The sequence below is a fragment of the Heliconius melpomene genome, chromosome 19, assembly GCF_056956725.1.
Source record: "Heliconius melpomene rosina isolate 202511_hmr_F chromosome 19, ASM5695672v1, whole genome shotgun sequence".
Lineage (NCBI taxonomy): Eukaryota > Metazoa > Arthropoda > Insecta > Lepidoptera > Nymphalidae > Heliconius > Heliconius melpomene.
The window spans coordinates 6369824-6390966 of NC_140407.1; the positions used below are offsets into that span (position 1 = coordinate 6369824).

General features: G+C 37.5%; 4 protein-coding genes across 4 annotated transcripts in view; 2 read left to right on the forward strand and 2 right to left on the reverse strand.

Annotated features, from left to right (window-relative positions):
- The window catches only part of LOC146528512 (syntaxin-1A-like), a 126334-nt gene that overhangs the window by 13274 nt on the left and 91917 nt on the right, over positions 1–21143 (reverse strand). The window lies entirely within an intron of this gene.
- LOC146528513 (uncharacterized) lies at positions 2824–9785 on the forward strand. Its single transcript, XM_085202832.1, has 6 exons — positions 2824–3011; positions 7618–7899; positions 8364–8475; positions 9144–9234; positions 9391–9539; positions 9717–9785. The coding sequence occupies exons 1-6, from the start codon at positions 2824–2826 to the stop codon at positions 9783–9785; spliced, it is 891 nt and encodes a 296-aa protein (XP_085058958.1).
- Positions 14546–16416, forward strand: LOC146528514 (uncharacterized). The gene is made up of 4 exons (XM_085202834.1): positions 14546–14569; positions 15257–15395; positions 15825–15945; positions 16181–16416. Exons 1-4 carry the CDS (start codon positions 14546–14548, stop codon positions 16305–16307), a joined length of 411 nt encoding a protein of 136 aa, XP_085058960.1. The 3' UTR covers positions 16308–16416.
- LOC146528515 (protein Skeletor, isoforms D/E-like) overlaps positions 16661–21143 on the reverse strand; it is a 69700-nt gene continuing 65217 nt past the window's right edge. The window contains exons 12-14 of the mRNA XM_085203142.1: positions 20286–20479; positions 19735–19962; positions 16661–19237 (exon numbers count right to left, since the gene is read on the reverse strand). Coding sequence (XP_085059268.1) covers positions 16904–19237; positions 19735–19962; positions 20286–20479 — 2756 coding nt within the window. The 3' untranslated portion in view covers positions 16661–16903. The remainder of the gene's footprint in view (positions 19238–19734; positions 19963–20285; positions 20480–21143) is intronic.

Sequence of the window (21143 nt, forward strand, 5' to 3'; positions counted from 1 at the left end):
CAATGAAATTATTAATTATTCCCTCAATTATTGAAATTATCATTTACAATAAGAAACTTTTCAACTATTTCACAAAGACATTCACATAATATATGTAAATAAATTAATAGAACAAAAGCAATTAACACAATGTAGGTTCAAGTTTACTTTCCAAACTCTACAATTTTATATAATAACATGCATCCTCTTATTTAGTCGCCGTACAAAGGCACTCGTACTACAATAAGTTTCGCGAACGCGAAGTGCGACTCGGCGATGACGTAATTTATTAATTTCGGCAACAATGTATCTAGTCTACGCGTCGCATTGTCTGTACTCTATTCATGTTTTTACTTAAAGCGCTAGCGACTTTAGTTTTCAGCTTATGCTCACATAAAAATGAAAATTCTTACATTTTTGCAAAAAGACTTTGAAGGAAATTGCCTTACTTAAATCTACATATGTACCTATTAGCTTTATCGATTTAAATGAATGCGTTACGCTTTTTCCAATAAATCAAAGGAAATCTAGTGTTGAGATATTCTGTTCTCCACTTCCTGTCGAATTTTCAAGACTTATATTTTCGAGACTGATAGATGAGAATTTTATGAATTAGAGTATGGAAATGAAAATTACATCATGTAATGTACAGCCGTGCTAAGCATATGTCATGAAAAATATACTTTTACTATGAAAAGTCGTTTTTCTAGGAGATTGACATGTTACAAATTTCCCTCTGCCTACCACTATGTATGTGAGATAAACGTAAGTATATAGGATAGAATAGAATATTTGAAAATTCATCACAATAGCACGAGCGTTGTATTGAAACCGTGTTCTTGTTAGAACAGTTACATAATCCGAATTGAAATCGGATGATAGAAGACTACTACTACATTTCTACCCTAACATTTATTCAGCAATTCCTGCGAACCGCAGATTTGCAATTTTATTTTTTTATTTAAATTGAGTCTGATGTTCCTAAAAGGAGGCAAAGTATAAAAAAAATTGAATAACATTTAAAAGGTTAAAAAAATACTTTTAATAATATAGTTATATATTTAAATATATAAACAAACTGAAATAATATATTAATTTTTATAGCAGAATAAATACATTTTTAATTGTAAACATATTTTTATTCAAAGAATTAGTGCCGCATTTTATGAGTGTATTTAATATGATTGTAGGAATATATTGTAAGTGACAAAAATTCAAAGATATTTGAAACTAAAGAACTCAAATCCAATTATACCAAGAATCATGTTTGTACTAAATAAATCAGTAAATACCGTAATCGTATACAGTACTGTATCGTAGCAACGCTACCGATGTAATATTAAAGAAGACTTTTAGGTAAAAGCTCATTCCTACGTTAGTTGGTAAAGTTTATAGAGATGACTTTTGTGACTTACTTAACATGTTGTGTTAGTTAATTTGTATTTTTAAAAATAAATTTAAATTGAATTCGAGAAACATCAAATCAATATATTCGTCAAAATAACACTTCCCACGTCAACCTGGCTAGTGTAAGGCAAAATAAGTAAGTAATATTATAAATTCAAAAGTTTTAAGTTATTATTTCAATTTAATTTATAAGAGCGTTGAATGATTTGAGATTCAAAAATATTTTAATGCTTAGAATTAAATTTATCTAATTACTTGTGTATTTAACAGTAAGTTGTATTTTTTATATATTATATCTCCTAAGTTTTTCACAGCAGGTGGATAGGGAAAGGAAAATCGAAGAATAATTATTATATTTTAAATAATAATTTTTCAAATAAAATTTAAAACTATATAAAACCACATCGAATTGTACCAAGTGTTCTAAAACATTTAATTACTATATAATACTGCATCGCTTTTATTCCCGCACAGTAGGGTATGCAGAGGAAAACTAGTGTTAGAACACTCCATTATGTATTGAGTGGCAGAACTCAACGCCAAGCTTTCTCATCTAGCCAGAGTAAAGAAAATGAAAATAATTCATTACCCCTAGTAGACATGGAACCTTCAATTATCGCATTGACAGTCAAACGCTATATCTCACGATGTTTTCAATATAAATTAATTATCTAAACATATTGACTACACAAATTAATAGTTCAACATCACAACAACTATGTAGAAGTAAATAGTTGTAGAATAGTTTAAAATTACCAACAAAGTTTATAAGAGGAAACAATTCGCCAGTAAATCGAGCTGCACCATGCATCTAGCGCCGATATATTACCCAAGTTGCATCAGCTCTAGTTTATAGGTCGGTCACTTTCCTACGATGTAGAGATGAGATTTTAAACTTTGCTGTAATCTATCTACTGGTTAGAACACGTATTAAGCTTAGTGTTTTTGCTCTTTATTTTGTTTTGTTATCAGATTTTAAAGGTAATATGGTATATTTTAAAGGTAATATGGTAATATTGTGCGTGGTGCAGTAGGAGTGGGTCTGTATGTGATTGCGATGGTTGTGGGATGAATCTCTACTCGGAGGAATAATTATATATTTCTTTTTAATGTTCTCGCTCTAGTAGACTCAGCACGCTGTGCCTCGAAAATTTTGTGAAAAGTAAGAAACGTATTGTCTGAACGTTAGATTTCCTCTACCTTTATACAGGAAAAATACCTGAAGCTGGAAAATTATAATGTAATGAATTCTCTAATTCCATATTATGTCCCTTTAAAGATAATTAAATTTGAGTATCAAATATTGATTTACAGGATTAAAAATTTATATTATGTTATAATATATTAATACAAGGAAATACAAGAAAAAATGTAAATAAGTGACGTCAAGAAAATAAAAACGTTTTTTTGAATAAAAAGAAAATTTAAAAAGCCCAAATGACTTTACATAATTTTATACTGGACAAATTTAAAACGTGGAAACCATCACCTCCAGAAGTGTTGAGGACAAGTAATCGAGATATCACACTGGCATTATCAGCTGGACCTTTCAGCTTCCTCGGCGATCATCTTATATATAAAATAGAGAAGAAAGACAAAATACCACCGTGGAATGTGGTTTACAGGTAAGCTAATAGTTTCCTACTTTATTTTGTATAAAATATAAGTATGCAAGGAGATCATAGTGTTAAAACACGCTGTTCTCCAGTTACATCAGATGCTGTACCACTACGCCACATTAGACTCAAAGTTTAAAAGAAAGAAAAACGCTGTTTGAATATTTACACAAGTTTCAAATTTTACGGAGACACTTTTTTTTCTTCTCTAGCCTGTATGGAAAAGGGACAATTTGGGAGGCTATGCCCATCCCTGGTCTACCAGGTATAAATAATACTTTAAGAAGTACGGCATTGGATTTCATCACTAAAGACACAACGTCTCTAAAGTGAGGCAAAAAGTGGAAAACGAAGTATTTTTATTTAAAAAAAAATTTTTAATCACATACATTTTAAATGAACTGACATTTTATATAATAGGAATTAGGATGACACACAGATAATGTTATTTTACAATTGTCAATAAAACCCAGCATAAATACAACCGTATATACTTACACTAGTGGACCCGGACGCGGCTACGCCTGCTTGAAGTACCTATAACAATATTTTCGCGTCGGTCATACTCATACTATGCCGCCCGTAGGCTAGGTCATTTGGAATCAGTGACATCTCCTTAATTATTTATTAGAATGTTATACAGTAAACTATAATTTCAATCTATATAAAATGCTAAAAGGGACTATTACATTTATTTTCATAAGGATGAATATCAAAATCGCGTCGCGCTAACGGTTGCGTAGCGACGCGACGGTTGTTATTAACATGGCAGAATAAATTGCATGTCAAATTAGAAAGTACTTTAAAATTTATCAGTTTATATGTGTAATGTAATGTTATATAGCCTATAGCACTTCTGAAGAATGCAGCTTTCATACAAAACAAAAACAATGTAAATCGGACCAGTAGATCCAGAGATCTTAGCGTTCAAACAAACAAACAAACAAACAAACAAACAAACTCTTCCGCTTTATTATATTAGTATAGATAACTCTCGTAAAGCAAATTTCCAATTATACAGCCATATTGACATTCATACAATAGATGGAAGTGATTATTTGTTTTTGTTCAAATTAAATTTTGATTCAGTTATATTATATTTGATTAAATTATATTATGTTAGTACTTCTATTTGCTCTTGGTATTTAGTTAGGTAGATACTGGAGTTCGTTCCGGTGTGTTATTAGTAAAGTTACATTTTATTTCTAGCGGGGTAGCCAGAGAGAATGGGATGCTAAAAGCTAAGGTTTCCTTATACCTCTTTCTCCTCATCAACTGTCATCAACCTCTTTTTACGAGTATATGCCTTCAATTCAAGGTATAGGCAAATGCATTTCGTTATTGGCTATTATTTTATTTTCATAGAATTTTCCGTATTTGCAACGTCTGCACAGAAAAATTATTAAGAGATCTTTCCTTCTGTATACATTTTAAAATAAGAATATTAAATATTTAATTGCATCAGGCTTGGCATCAGGTCACATTTTAGCTAGTCAAACAAGAAAAATTTAAATATTAAAAAATATATTAACATGTTTGCTATTTTACAACATAAAATTTAATATGATACATACATAACAAGCCCCGCTTAGTAACTCGAGTAATAAAATCATGAGTACGACGGTATGCTGCTTCAACTTTCTATGTGTTCTTATAAAAAGCTTACAAAGATCATAAAATAATACAATACAAACAACAAACTGTGTAAAGTTAAAGTGAAGTACTGAAACAGTATAAACATGAAAACTAATACATATTAACATAATCTTTTATGTCTTTAGGTTTACATTTTTCAAAGTAAGAACAATATTACTTTTCTCCTTTTTTATGCATCTATTTAAGGATAGGCAGAGGGAGTTTAGTATTATATTAACTCTCCGCTCTCCACTTTCTACTAAATTTTGGAGCCTAAAAGTAGCGCTTTGCCTCTGCCCCGGAGAATGACCAAAGAAATGAAAATATTAAATATTTCGTTGCCCCGTGTAGAATCGAATCCACAACCATCACATTTTTACTCGCACATTTGCGCCTCTCCTACGACGGCCTCTATATTTACTATTATATACAATTAAGTTCATAATTGTATACTGAAAATCAAATCACGCCCGTCGTGACGCAGTGGAACAGCGTCTGACTATTAACGCGATGGGTTTGGGTTCGATTTCGATTCGCTGGTGAGACATAGCACGGCGTTGAATTTCGCTGCGTTGAATGTTCTTATACTAGGTTAGAGTACCTAGCTATACGGAAAAATGCGGGAAGCTGCTTCTCGTACTCTATTTTACGAACTTATTAGCGGCGCTAACAACATTAGGTATCTAATATCTAACGTTAATCGCTTGTACAATACAAGACATTAAATTAGGTCATAGATTATGCATCGATTGATATGGATTAGCGAACAAATTATTACCGGACGAACCGTCACGTCGATAAGTGACGCTAGCCTATGAATAAACCAATTTTCATGTTGCAAAGTTAATTAGTTTTTGGTTATTTATTAATATTAATATTTTTGAGGCCAACGTGGCGCAGGGGCACGTGCGTTCGACTGTGAACGTGACAAGTAGTGGGTTCGATTCCCACTCAAGGAAATGAAATGTTTACTTTTTTCAGTTCATCGCTCTGGTACTGAGGCAAGGTGAGGTGTTCCGCCAATCAATACACAATGTCTCCAGAATTCGGCGGAAAGTGGTAACCAAAAAAAACTTATTAATAAATAACTAAATTATTAATTAACTTAGTAAGATGAAAATTGGTTGATTTTATTTTCCGTTTTCATTCACAGATGTGTAATTTATGAATGAAAATGACATCTCAAAATCTACCTCAGATTTGAGAGTGGTTTATAAATACGGACCTTAGTATCCTTAGTAAATATAGAATTTAACATAAGGGTACTTATAGAGAAGCTAGAATCAAGTCAGTCAGTTGTCCGATTCCTACCAGCAACGAGAACATTAAATGTTGAGTTGCGGAACTCAAAACCGCGCTCTGTCTTAATAGAATGGAACAAAAAAAAAAAAAAGTCCCCAAGCGGGAATCAAACCCACAATAATCGCATTTATCTCATCACTTACACTATATCTATTTATATAAGCTTTAATATTGTAAGCTATCTCATTTATCTGTCACGTAAGCTTATTTGTCAAGTCCCATATACAATTATCATTTTACGACATAGAGGTGACTTTATTGCCCAATATTGAACTGAATCGTGTTTATGATATTATGATACTAAATGCATAATTAAGCATGTTGTGATTCTATTTATGTTGTAATAACGACGTATTTACATAGATATGACGATTACGTAGATTTTTTATATGATTGTCATGAAATTCTTAATTTAATTTAATTTAATGTAAAGTTTTAGGCAGAGGGAACCTAGTGTTAAGACGATTGTGTGTTGAGTGGCAGACGCCGCTCAACGCCGTGCTTTGCCTCAACACCAGAGCGAAGAAATGGAAATATAAACCCACAATCGTCGCGTTACAGTCACACCCTTGTGCCGCCACGAAGGCCTCTTTAAATATGATAATTGCGGGTTCGATCATTATATTTAAATTATTTACATGTCCCCGCGCTGGTAGTTTATGGGTTTGATGCCCACTCGGTGAATATTATTTTTAATATTTTCGTTTTATCGCTCAACTAACAAGCGTTGATGTCCGCCATTCAACTCGCAATGTCTTGAGAATTCTACGGAGACCAGAGAACGGCTCTACTATATATAAAATACAGCAATTTTACAAAAAAATAATAATATTAAGTTATTTATAAATATCGTTACTGTTTCATTTTATTATGTTGACACAAAGTAAAACATAGAAGGCAACGTTTTTGATACCAGTAACTTAAGTGGAAGTCGTGTACACATGATTCCCTTACAGGATAAATATTTGAGTCCGCCTTGAAGGTCTGGCGTTTTCCAATAATAAGCGGAAAATGGGGAATGACCTTTTCCCATAAAAGTTATAAGAACCATAAAAATATTAATATTTCTTTTGTTTTGGTGGTTTGTATTGTAACATATGTAAGTATAACATAAAAATAATGTTTTGTGTATACTAATAGTCTTATATGAAACCATATAGGATTATTAGTAGAAGCTTACTTACCGGGAGAAGAATTAAAAAATCTTACTTTAGACACATCTAAATTAGGTACTTATTAATAAATCTTAATCTCTACGTATGTAATTTTAACATAATAAGTAATGTAATTTGTACTGGAATTACTTCACGATTTTCTGGGGGTGGCCGTTAATAACTATAATAACAACACAGTTACGAAGCAGCAGTTAAAACAGCTATTATCGAACTTAACTACCATCAATATTCATTCATCATTAGTTCCAATAAAGATTTTTTTTTTAATTATTTAATTAAAGATTGATTAGTTTAAAAACCAATACACACCATAGAAAGTGTTTGTCTGTTAACAGTGCGGTGGTTATGGATTTGATACATACCTACTCGGAGGAATTCATTATTTTCATGTCCGTCATGACAAAACAAAGTCAAGTTCTACTACTATATTATTACAACACGCAATGTGAATCTCTGCAAAAAATATTAATAATCATATTAATAGTAAATAAAAACATTTTCAGCGGCGGCAAAACAACAAAAACGATAGAAAACCTGGCGCCCAGTCACCCGCACAGATTCAGGATGAAAGTAATAATAAAATCAACATCAAAGCTAGAGGCCTGCCTCGCACAGAGCGATGCGCGAGTGATACACGAACAACTGAAGGCTAATGAATTGGAACATTCAGAAGAAAGTAGAGAAAATAATTCGAGCGACGAAAAAACTAAGTTGCTCCCATCACACACAATAACCCGCGGAAAAAATCTATTGTCTTACCAAATGCTTGAAGGGCTCGACAAAAGGTAAAGTACACTCGAAGCAAGGACTCCAATATTTGGCTTCGAGAGGTCCCTTAGTATAAGATCGATCTGATCGAGTAATTGGATCACTGGCAGACGCAATAAATCATTTTGGCCCATTAGTTTTCAATCAAGCCGAGGGTCAAGGTCGTGACTGTAAATTAACTGGCATTCGAGTAAGGACATGCTCTAATATTTGTTAATTTTAAACTAAATTGAACTAATTCTATTGTATTGTTAGTTGTTAACTTCTTTTCGATCTGACTTTCTCATAATTTGAAAACGTGAAGACGTTAGAAAACGTGGAAATGTGGAGAAACTCGACTCTGGTACTTGTCTTATTGCCAGAGCGACATAATGAAAAAATATTCTTTCTTCTGAGTGAATAAAATATACTTATATTTTAAGCACTACATACATACGTGTAACATAGGTCTTATAATATTTAAAATGCAACACTATTTCAGAAAGACATGGGCAGAATCCCAGTGGTCCGACGAGACTTGGACCAGTACGGATTCAAACGGCACGTCTGCAGTCTGTTTTTGTATGGCAGTGAGGTGTGGATACTTGAAGCAGGTACGAATCTAATTACTGCTATTACTACCATGTTACTACTTTCATTCATTTTTAGTTGGCTCACATTAAGTACCGGTTTTTTTTATTTTAAAATATACAGGGTGGAATTGTCAGCACCACTTTAAATGAAACCACAGTTTTAACTACTCTATAAAAGTCTAATATAATTCGGAAAAAAAAAATCCCAAAAATGAAAAAGTTATTTTTTCAAACAAAATCTAAAATCTTCCACCCTGTATAAAAATTGCGAAAATCAAGGAAATCCTTAATCAATTGTACCTGATATATAGAACTTGAAGTCATGGTCGTCATGCATAAAGTTATTAATAATGCATAAATTTATTATAGAAAAAAATTGTAATTTACAATAATTCTATTAAGATCTAATAGCAATAAATAACGTAACATTTTCGACACGTATTATGTCATTAAATAACCATAGTCACCGTCATTAGCTATTATACAGATATTGCTAACTCAGCATATAATAAGTAAAGCGCCCTGTCACTGAAACCGACTGTGTGAAACTAATATATCTATTATAATATACAATACACAGTCTAGATATGTGGAAATAAATGAAGAACTTTACTGTAAATATTTAAAGATTGTTACAGAATATTATATCTATTTCATTTCTCTTATAAATTAAGATCTTTGTTTTTCAGGTGCAGCAGATGCTTGAGGAGCGTCCATCGCTGGTCTCTGTCATCAATTCCACTAACGGATTTACTCCTCTTGCCACCGCCGTGAGAAAAGGTTATATGCATATAAAAACTTTGAACGTGATGTAGAATACTAAAATTTAGGATTTGAGGCACGGATTCCCTCTCTACCCTGCTATTTATTAAAAAGCTTAATGCTATTATATTATTCTTTATGTATAGAACACCTAATTTAAATACAAGTTTCCAGGCGACACTAGTATGGTAAGATTCTTGCTGTCATCCAACGCGGAGATAGAGCAGCGCTCGTCGTCCGGACAGACGCCGCTGCACCTCGCCGTGTTGTGCGGACATGTCCATGTCGCTGATGTGTTACTGGAGAGAGGGGCCGATTTTGAGGTATATTATATTATTAGAAATCAGAAGCGGTAAATATAAGAAATAAAATAATGTAGGTAAAATAAAATAACGTAATAAATACAAATTATTAACAATTTCAAATACGAAATGACACTACAAGTACATATTAAAATAGAATGAACTCACACTATTCGTTTTCGTTTTTCGATTGAGCAGTATGCTGTTGGCCATATCGGCCTCTACAGCGTCACCGGACTTGGGGAGGCCGAGCTAGACGAGCTCTGACCTTGGCATGGCTACCGTGGAAGGTACCAACAAAAGAGAACACAGTGGCGCAAGGGCGTCTCCTTTGAGACTCGGACCGCGACTTGCGAACACCGTTCGTAGTGGGGGGCTTTGCTTCGATCGGTTCGACCAAAGCCTACTGGGGAGGCCTACTTGATGCCCTATTGGATTAATGAGTGCGGGCTCCTCTCGCGCCGAGGCGCGATTGGGCCACAGTAAAGCTGGGACCTCGTCTCCACCGGCGGGGACGGTGTGCGTAGCGTGTATGTGTGCGATTGTGTGTGGCCCTACCTACAAATTTGGGGTCGTTCGCTTTAGTGATGGGGTCAGCATCATCGGTTAAGATATCCCGGGGTCGACGGCGATCCCACGGGCGTCGTTTGGCGTAATTACACGAGTTTACCACCAGCGGATTCGGATGCGATTCGGCTTTAGTGAAATAACTACTAGAGAGCTTGCGACAGTGCTCTTTTACTGAATCTAATTTGACGTCTCTATGGAGATCGGTATTACGCATGTACCACGGGGCACCGGTAGTATTACGCAAGAAACGGTTTTGAATTACTTGTAAACGGCTAAGGTCTGTCTGTGCGAACACAACACAGGCGTAGGCGAAAATGGGTCTGACGCATGCTTTATAGAGTCGGATTTTATTTCTAAGAGAGAGTTTGCTTTTAGCACAAATGAGTGGATACAAACAACTTAGGACATAGGCCGCTTTGCGGCGAACATAAGTAATGTGGGCTTTAAAGGACAGTTGACTGTCGAGAATGACACCTAAGTATTTGGCCTGTTTGGCCTCGGGAATTATTTTGCCTAAAAGGCGGACATGTGGCAGGTAGTCTGTCCTACGGAGGGGGAAGTAAATGATGTTACTTTTATCGGGATTGACCTCTATGCGCCATTGAAATAGCCACTGACCTATGCGGTCCATGGACTTTTGGAGTCTTTTAGCTATGCAGACTGATACACGGCCGGACGTATAGACGGCGGTGTCGTCTGCGAAAAGGGCTAGGTTTGTGCCTGGGGTTTTGGGGATGTCGTGAGTGTACAGATTGTACAGAAGCGGGGATAGTATGGAGCCCTGAGGGACTCCAGCTCTAACTGGCCTACTGGAGGAAAGGGTGCCTTCTACCCTGTATCTAAATGAGCGGTTTGATAAGTAGTCTCGAATGATGTGCACGAGTCTGTCAGGTACGTTAGTCTTTTGTAACTTGTAAATCAAGCCATTGTGCCAGACTTTATCAAACGCTTTTGCAATGTCTAAGAAGATTGCCGCTGATGGCATTAATTTGGCTCGGGATAACAGGAATTCCGTGAGGCGGTGTACCTGGTGTATGCTGGAGTGTTTGGCTCTAAAGCCGAATTGTTCGGGGGGGATTATGTCATTGGCCACGACTGCGGCTTGGAGACGAGTGAGGAGGATACGTTCGTATATTTTGCCCATTGAACTGAGAAGGCTTATGGGGCGATAACTGGACGGGGATGTGCGAGGTTTCTTAGGCTTGTACCTATGACTATTGCCTCTTTCCATTGGTCTGGGAATGAGCACTCTTTTAAGAGCGTGTTAAAAATGGCAACGAGAAGCGTTAGAATGTGAATGGGAAGAATTTTAAGGATCTTATTCGAGATGCGATCGGATCCTGGGGCTTTCTTTGGCTTAAGGCGCTTTATAATGTCTTGTACCTCTTCGACAGAGGTCGGTCTTATAGGTTCGCCCGCTGGTGGCAACGGTGCCCACGTTTCGACCTGTGTGTCCACCGCGGCGACGTGAATTGGATCACACGGTTGTTCCGAGGGGGAGCATTGACTTTCTAAGTTATCCGCTAGGCATTCGGCCTTTTCGAGATCGTCTGAGGCTAGTGTTCCGTCCGGACGGATTAACGGCGGTAATTCGACTACGGTGTCGTTTTTGAATGATTTGGTTAATTGCCAGAACGCTACGTGCGATGGCGTAAGCTCTGATAACCTATGATCCCAAGATTCGTCTCTGAGGTCCTCGAACCGGGCTCGAACCTGTCTTTGGAGCCTCCAGAGTTTAGCGCGGTTAGCCGGCGACGGAAATGAATCGTGCGCCCTATTGGCGATGTTTTTACGTCTCATGAGCTTTCTGAGATCTCGCGGGATCTTAAAATGTCCTTCTGGATTACTTGGAATTTCCCTAGAACACTCGTCGAGAGTGCTACCCAGTCTGTCAGTAAGTTGGTTAATTTCCGCCTCGACTACTTCCACCGAGTCGAATCTGTCAGGTATGTCATCTGTCGGTTCCGTGTCGGGATTGCCTAGGCGCTCCGCGAACTTAGACCAGTCGGTGATGGTGGTTTTAGGAAGAACTGGAGGACAATCGGGTCCTAATTTAACTATTACAGGTCTATGGTCTGAGTCTAACTCTGGTATTACCTCGATAGAGCGCAGCCTGAGAGAGACGCCCTGCAGGATGGCTATGTCGAGAATTGAAGGTCGGCCCCGGGGCCCAAATCTAGTGGGAGTGAGGGGGGCTATTATCTCAAAGCGAGAGGTGGTCAGGTCATAGATATTTTCGAGTTCGATTCCTCCTCTATTTGTGGAGTTGCAATTCCACCTGGTACTTTTACAGTTAAGGTCCCCGGCTATGATAACCGAGTCCCCCATGTCTAGTAGTGTCTGTAGGTCGCTTCTAAGTAAACTCTTTGATGGAGAGAGATAGGCGGAAGCTATAATAGTGGGTGGATGTCCAGTCATGTGAACCTTACAGACCGAAACTTCGATGTTAGTGAGCGTCGGCGGCGGATCGAGCGGTATGACGTGAAGCGTCTTTCTGTAAAATATGACGGTGCCGCCTTTGGCGCCGTCTCTGTCGTTACGAATAGTGCGGTAATTGGCTATCTTGGGATCCCTATTGCAATTTCTAAGGAACGTTTCCTGAACTAGAAATAAGTCGAGTTGTCGGTTTGTAACAAAATCGCGGACTAGCCCCATTTGCGTACTGAGACCGTTAGCGTTAAAATAACCTATGTTGAGAGAACGCGGCTTGACTCTCGCGAGTCTTAAATCGGGCGGGTTGATTCTAAAATTATTATTGACCGCCATTGGAAGTTTGAGCATTGACAAGTAGTAATTTGGCTATAAGCTTTCTGTTGAGCTTAATTACTTGAAGTCGACTTTTAGGATCGCCGTTTGAGTCTACTAAGCCTTTCGCGAAGGCCAATAATTCGTCTTTATCTAGTATATCTAAAAAGCTGGTCGCAATGTCGATCGCGTCTTCGATACTATCCTGTTCTGTTACCTCCCCACGGGGCTGGCGGGCAGAGGAAGTGGCCCTGGAGGGCTTGGGTTTGGGATTGGAGGCCTTGGCGGCTTGGGTCTCTGGTAGAGGTTTTTTCCACGCATTGGTGGAAGGAAGAGGGGCTGGTTGGAGTAGTGGCTGAGGGCCGGACGGGTTTTGCGCTGGACGGGAAGGCATCGAAGCCTTATGCGTCCTGCCGCCCTTTCCGCCGGACCTGCGTGGGGCCCTAGGGCATCCGCGGTAATTTGCGGGGTGCCCTTGGGTCTCACACAAGACACAGCTGGGAGGTACGGCCGGGTCTGGGACCTTGCGCGGACAGTCAGCAGTAGCGTGACTTTCTAAGCACTTCACGCACCTGGGTTTTGCGTGACAGTTTTTGGCGGAATGCCCATAGAGCTGGCAGCGGTGACACTGCCCGGGAATGCCACGAGACCATGGCTTATCTATAGTAATGCCCGTGAGTGAGCAGATGGATTTAATATTGAAGATTTGTTTGCCCTCAGGGCTGCGGTCTAGGACAGCTAGGACCATGTCGTAGCTTTTTTTAGTGTACTGATTGTACATACGGTGGACTGCCCTAACGGGAAGCTTTTGGGACATTAAGTCCCGAAAAACGGATTGGGTCTCTAACTCGACTGGGATACCCTTGAGGACTACACGTAATTGACGCTCGTCCTCCAGAGCGTAGGAATGGAACCCTATGTTTGAATTCCTAAGGTGGGTCGTAAGGACCCTGTGGTCTTTAGGTGTTAACACCTGAATCCTAACTCCCTGCGCTGTGGATCTGGCAGAATTGAACTGCACTTTAGCGGACAACATCCAAAGTTGTAAATTGTCCCACGCTTTCTTTTCCTGAACTATGATCGGGGGAGGTAACCTATCCCTACGAGCGCCGGCCGGTAGCGGTACCGAACCGTCGCCAGAGTTGGACGCGGGGATTGAGTTATTATTGTTGCTGTTATTATTGTTAGCAATTGCATTGTCTGTCTTGTCAGTCATTTCGGCGTCGGAGCCGTTTTTGTCTACCTGCGCACCTTTTTCTGCTACCTGCGCGCGTGCCCTACTTTTGCGCGGGGGTGAGGACCGCGGGGAAGCGGGGGAATCTAGCGCGCTCGCGGCGCGTTTGCCTGAATTATCGGGGGATCGTTTTGCCTTGCGTTTGGCGGCCTTAGATATGACGGTCTCGAAACCGTCCTGATCCTCCTCCTCCTGTGAGGATTCGGCCGGCGGGGCCGCCGCCTCCTCAGCTTCGGACTCGGACTCTAGAACGATGTCCAGAGCCTCGTCCTCGTCCGATTCGGCGTTGGTCTCGTCGGGATTGGCCACCTGCTTTTGCTGGCGTTTTTCGCGTTCCACGAATGCGGTTATTTCCAAAAAGAAACATGACGGGATATGGTCTGCGGCGAACTTAAGTAGACTATCCGAGTCTATCCGAACCATTTTGACTAAACTTGACCCCCCGCCGAGGCGAGGGGTGTGTGCCTACTTTGACCTAATGTCTCGGCCTGGTGGGGCCGGGGTGAGTACCTAGCTTAAGCTAACACTGTGTAAAAGTACTCACGTGGGTATGGAATCCAGGTGAAATCCTATGGACACTAACACACTACACTGCACTACACAAAACAACGGAGATCGCCGCTCGCCGAACAAAACGACGCCGATCGGTCCTCTTCGTCTTCTTGGTGTTGCAGGGTGGCGTAGGTCGATAGTGCGCGCGTGCGTGGATTGGTTTTTGGTTTTTGGGTTTTTTGGTTTTGGTGATTGCGAAAGCGATGCCAAGCGGACATTGAGACGTCCTGGCGGTACCGCGGTCGGATTGGAACTCTCTCTCAACTCACACTATCGGCGCCAACCACTCTCAAACGACGACCGACCCGCAAAACAACTTGTACGCGACTGAGCACTTGTAGATATGAGTGGGGATGGTAGTGATGGGTATCGATACCGCACGTAGATCGATAATTGCTAATAATATCTTATTTTAATATTTTTTAAATTCGTTCTTGGCATTTGCCGAGGCAGGAGGAAAGTGGTAAAGGCTGATTGGAAAATAATATGTTCTTCTAAGTAAATTCCGATGTAAGATCTTAAATTTACCCGAGATTTACATAAAAAGAAATGATTATTAATAATTATAAATTATATAATTAAAACCTTTATGATATTACTCGCAATATCTCTAACATATTATGTTTACAAATAACAGGCCTGTGATCTAAATATGCTCCGTGTGGAGCACTACGCGGTGGATTCCTGCAAGTTGGAACTTGTTAAGTTTGTACTGGACAAAGGCGGTGACGTCGGCGTGAGAGACAGTAATGGATGGACACCTTTATTTAGAGCAGGTAAAAAAATATAAAACAATATGTACATAATAAGAGGCCGGAGAATTCTAGAGAAATTTTGTGTTGAATGGCGGAGTTCAACACCGCAATTGGCTGATTATCATAGAATAAATTAAAATATTAAATATTTAATTTCATCGAGTCGAATGGAATACACAACCTCTCGCATTTACAGTCGCACGCTTATTGCGCCACGACTAGCATCAAATAATTTTATTATAACTAATTTTCCAGGAGATCAAAAGACAATTATCGCGGGTAGAGACGTACTTCCTTCTAGACTAGTTCTCTCTATCCATTAAATGTTTAAACGAGTATATAAATGACAATACAACAAAAGACGCGAAAGATTCTTATTAAAAGTCTAATTTTTTCACCAATTTTTTAATCTTTTTCATCTGAAATATTAATAATATTTATTATACACAGTGTGCCAAGGAGCTAACACGGATATAATAGAGGAGCTCGTCCGTCGAGGAAGCGATGTAGAGATAAGCGATAAGCGACAGCTGACGCTCGCCGCCGCCGCACGACTGTTGAAAGACCGACAGTGAGTTATCGGAGAATATTATATTCATTCATTATTTCGCTTCACGCTGTATCCCGCATTTAATAGAATACAGATTCGGTCCAATTGCATTGCGTGTTGAGTGGCGGAACACAACGCCACGCTTTGCCATTTTACCTTTTGAGAGGACATGAAAATATTAAACAATTCGTTTCTCCGAGTAGGAATCGAACCCATAACAAAAATTTTCTTTTATTCAAAATAATATTGTTTCCAGTGGTCGTCGTCGGGAGTCGGTACTGCGGCTTGTTGACTCTCAATTCCAGCATGAAAAAGTAGTCGCTAACTTCACCCGCCTAACTAAGAAGATATCGAGTGTTCATACTTTGCTTAGTATTAAGTAATTTTTATTTTACTTATTTTTTAAGTCTAGAATGAGCGTGTCATTTTAAACTCTTCTTTCTCCACTTTCCTCCCAATTTTTGAGATATTGGGTGTTGAGTGGCGAAACTAAATGCCGTAAATGCCATAAATTTAAAAAAAACACAAAAGATAAACAAAAAAGTCTGTTATATAACTTTTCGCTTAAGCAATGGGTTGTATGGTAGATATCATTATCGCTCTTTAGGCTAAGCTTAGGGAATTAAAGTATAAATAATACAAATATTGTCGGAAGTTGGATTTGAGCCTCGACATTCCATTCTATGTGTCAATTAGCTACATGTAATTTCTGGTAAATGATGTAAATAAAAGGATATTAAATCTGTTATTCTATTTTATTATTAAAGTAAATATATTTACAAAACCTTAAAAACTAACAGAGTATTGAATTGCTTGACGCGTGAAGTGGTAACAGTGAGTTAATGTCAAGGAGTTCATCTTTAAAACGCAGCTTTGACCCGAGCAATGGTCTTAAAACTAATAATCGTCCAAATGCATTCAATTGCAAGGCAATAATTTAAACCAATAAATAATTTAATAAATATCTAATTAGAAAACCTTAAAAGAATCTTTTTAATACGTTTAATATAACAAAATATGTAAGTGAAGAACTTATTTTAGAAGCTGAAGCTACTTGTTCGAAATCAACGTGATTTATTGAATCGTTTTCTTTTCTATTTATTTCTGTAGTTCCATCATTATCTTTATTGGCTTCAAAAAGAGCAGCTTTTGTATCTCTTTTACGACGTTTGCTGTCTTCATCTTCTAAGCCATCTTCTTCATATTCTTCTTCTTCTTCTGTATCATCTTCTGGATTTTCTTCTTCTTTTGTTTCTTTCTTCTCACTACCTTCTGCTGTTAAGTCATCTATTATAGGAGGTTCGAGCTTATGTAAAGAATTTACTAATTTTAAATGTGTGGTTCTTTTATCTGAAGGATTTGGCATATCTATTTGTACATGTTCCGCTACTACTGGAGGAATTTCACCTTTGAATGGACCAAATTGAGGTGTTTTTAGAAGTAGTTCAGTATGTGCTGGTAATTTTGAAGAAAATATTTTTGTTGATTTCACTTCCGGCACACTGGTCAAAGTTGCAGCGGATATAGTTTTACCATCGTAAGTTGTAAACGTTTGATCAGATGACAATTTTTGTAAATGTTCTTTTGATAGCTTTGTAACGGGAGGTAAGTATTGTGGACTAACTTTATCTGATTCCATTACCATATCAGAAGGCGCTTCTCTTTCCATATTCTTCTTTCCAAATAAAGCATTTAGTTCGTTTTCAGTTTTCACGTATACCGGATGTGGTCTGTCCTCTTTAGCATGATTGCTTGGAAAGATTTCTTTGGTCCTATCGTTACTTGACAACAAATGATCTGGAGGAGATGGAATAAACATTGGCTCAAAAGTTTCCGTTATCTTATCACTCGGATATGCGTGATTGATTCCATTAATATATTGTGGTCCCTCCTCATATTCTTCTTCTATGTCTGTATCCTCACGTCTATTTGCACTATTACCATCATATTCTGCTATTTTGTCTTCTTCAGCCATTAAAGGCTCACGTATTATTGGCTTGAAACCACTTTCGATAACAATGGAATCAGGTTTGAAGCCAGTGTTAATTGCAGGTGAAAACGTTGAAGAGTCAGTTGATTGTCCCATAAAATCAGATGATTTGAGTTCACTTTGAATATTTATGTGTATATTTTCATTAATTTTTGGTCGTGATGTTGATGAATGATAGATTATATCAGGTATCAGAGTAGACGGTGTTCTTACTGGATGCGATTGTGGTTTATTTTGTGGCAACTGTTGGTCTAAAGGTAAAGGATGGTCCATAGGTTTTCCAAGTATTATTTGACCTGGTTTACTAAAGAATATCTGAGGTATGCTTTGTTGTGCAATCGCATCATTTGTTCCAGGCAATGTTATTTGACTTTTTACGACTTGATTAGCGATTATATCAGTATGACCTAAGCTTAATGTTTGACTTTGTGATGGTAACACGATATTATGACCAGGTTTACCCACAATTATAGGCTGCACTGGTGTGGAAGCTACTTTTTGAACGTGTTTTGGAGGCCCTTGATTATAAATAGGTTTAGGTTGATGCATGATCGCTTTCATAGGTGTTACATTATTTTGCTGCGGTCTATTCATATTAGGTGGAGGACGGTTATTATGATACTTGTTTGGTTTCTTCGACATCCCGTGAGGATGTGGCAAGTACGGGTTTGGTATCGGTAAAGGATATGGATTGTTTCCTTTGTGACCGGGATAAGGTCTGCGTATTTTTATTTCTGGGGGCACAGGCCTACGGAACGAAGGTCTGGTATTTCCCAAAGGTTTAGGAGAATTCGGTCGTAATACATTTTGCAAAGTTTGCGGCTTCTGATTTGGTGGCAACAAAAAGCTCTCGGGTAATTTTCCCGTATCAAATATATATTCATCTCCTTCATGTATAGGTTGTTCTGGTACAAACTCCTTGACGTCCTCGTGCACTTGGTATTGTTGTAACTTTGGTAAATATGTGGAATTCTTCATCATTTCATCTTTCATTTGATCTTCCAAGCTTTCCACTGCTTCTATAACTTCCTTCATTTGTACTTTGGATATCGGCAATTCATACTCGTATGACGGGAAGCCCTCTCCCCTATTAGTGCTGAAATCGTTATAATTTTGTTTCGTATTGATTATTTTCTCAATTTTTTTGCGTTGATCTAAAAATTTCATTTCAGGTTTTACACGACTCTGTACCTGAATCGACTCTTCGCTTAACAGATCTGATGGAAGAGCATAAGTCTCAACGACTCTGCTCTCCGCAGGCTCTGTTGCGTCACAGTCGTCTATTACATTTATCTTCCATCCAAGATAACGATGAGTAAAGCACTGTAAAAATAATATAAAATTATAATTTCGTTCAAAAATAATAACAATATATATACAAAATACTATCATAGATGAAATGTGTGAGATATAGAATAAACCTCATGCGAGAAGACTTGAAAGGCTGAAACAGAAAACAGAAGTTGAAAATTATATACAAAATGAGTATCAGTATAATTTATGTACATGACCAATTATATTACACAAGAATAACAATAGTGCAAAGAAAATTAAAGTAGATTATATCGAATGAAAATATTTTAAAAAGTAATATTACGCATAGCTGTTATTTTTTTTTAATTTAATGATAATCCAAGAAGACTTAAACCATTAATCCATTTTTTTTTAATTTTTGTATAAACAAGATATAAGATATTTTATTTTAGATGAAATGAAAAGTAAAGTAAGTATATGTACATATATCAAAAAAATACAGTAATATCAGAGAAAAGGTAAAATTTTAATAGGAATCGAAGATCTGATAAAAGCATATAAATTACCTGATAATAAACAGTATCAGGAGTGTTCTTGTCAGGTATCCAGCTGACCACACCTGGGTTGCCTTCTTCACAAACTAAAGTTAAAGATCTCTGATAAGCTCCAAAACTTGGATACTCGTCCGCTTCTGGACCTTCGTTATCTGGAGTCCAGTTACAAAGTCTACCAACGCCTGTTGGTAATAATTCACCATTTCGTAAACGACGGACACCGGCGAAGATTTTTGCGTTCTGTAATTATTGTCAAGGGTTTATTAATATTATAAAATCAATCAATTGATATATAAAAATTCTATGTTAAATATTAAGCCATGTTATTTCGTTTAAGTGTTCTAATTAAGCTATTTTTTATTTTGTTTATTTTATTTCGCTCCACGCTGTATTCTGCAAATATCAAGGTAGGCCAAGGGAACCTAATGTAATGACTAATGTAATGACTCTTCGCCGCGCTTTGTGTTTTTATCAGAGAGAGCATTCTCAAAGTAGTGTCTTCCTTGAGACTTTAGAACTACATACGTATTGTTAGATTAGAATTAGAATTTTATATTCTTTACCTGTTTCTCTTCATCAGTTTTATGGTAATATCCACCTACAGGATCATCAGTGATGTAGAAGGGATGATATCTTGCTGGTATGTCAGGGTTGCTACCTCCTTCCACTACAAATGTATATTTCTTTCCTCTCACTACTGTTATTTCGGGAATTAAAAGGCCGTTGATGTACCAAGATATACCCCAACCTACGTGACCTAGTATTAAAAAAATATTTTTGTTAAATATGTTATTTTAAGGTTTTTTTCATAAACAGAATAAGGAAAATATCTAGAACGGTATAAAGGGATGTAGCAGAATCCCCAAAGAAAGAGGAGAAATTTCATATGTAAGGACCCTAATACATAAACGAGAAAAATAAGTGTATAGAATGATCACTATACATTTCCTAAAAAACAGTAAAATTCAGAATTCTTATTATACTTGAGATTTTAAGCTCTCTTTAAAATACTATTAATTTTTTTAGGGTAAGCCGATGGGAGCTAATGGTGCGTTGAGTGGCATCATTTAACGCCCAACTTGAATTTCTTAATAGAATGAGTACCTAAATGAAAATAATATTTCAATACTACGAGTGGAAATCGAACCCACAATCGTCGAGTGTAAAGTCAAACGCTGCGCCACGATGGTCTCCTATAAAATTATTACACATAAGTAATTAAATTTTTTAAAAAATGTTAGTATTTATATTTCACTAAGAAAATATATTGTTTCGTTATCCTAAAACTTCATTATAGTCTTCATTACGCTTCAGAGTGCTGTAATATTTCAAATACTATTTTATTTATAGTTCAACAGTCGATGAATTAAACATTGTGTAAGGCTCTGAAAGCTAAACTGCATTTTGCTGTATTTATGTGT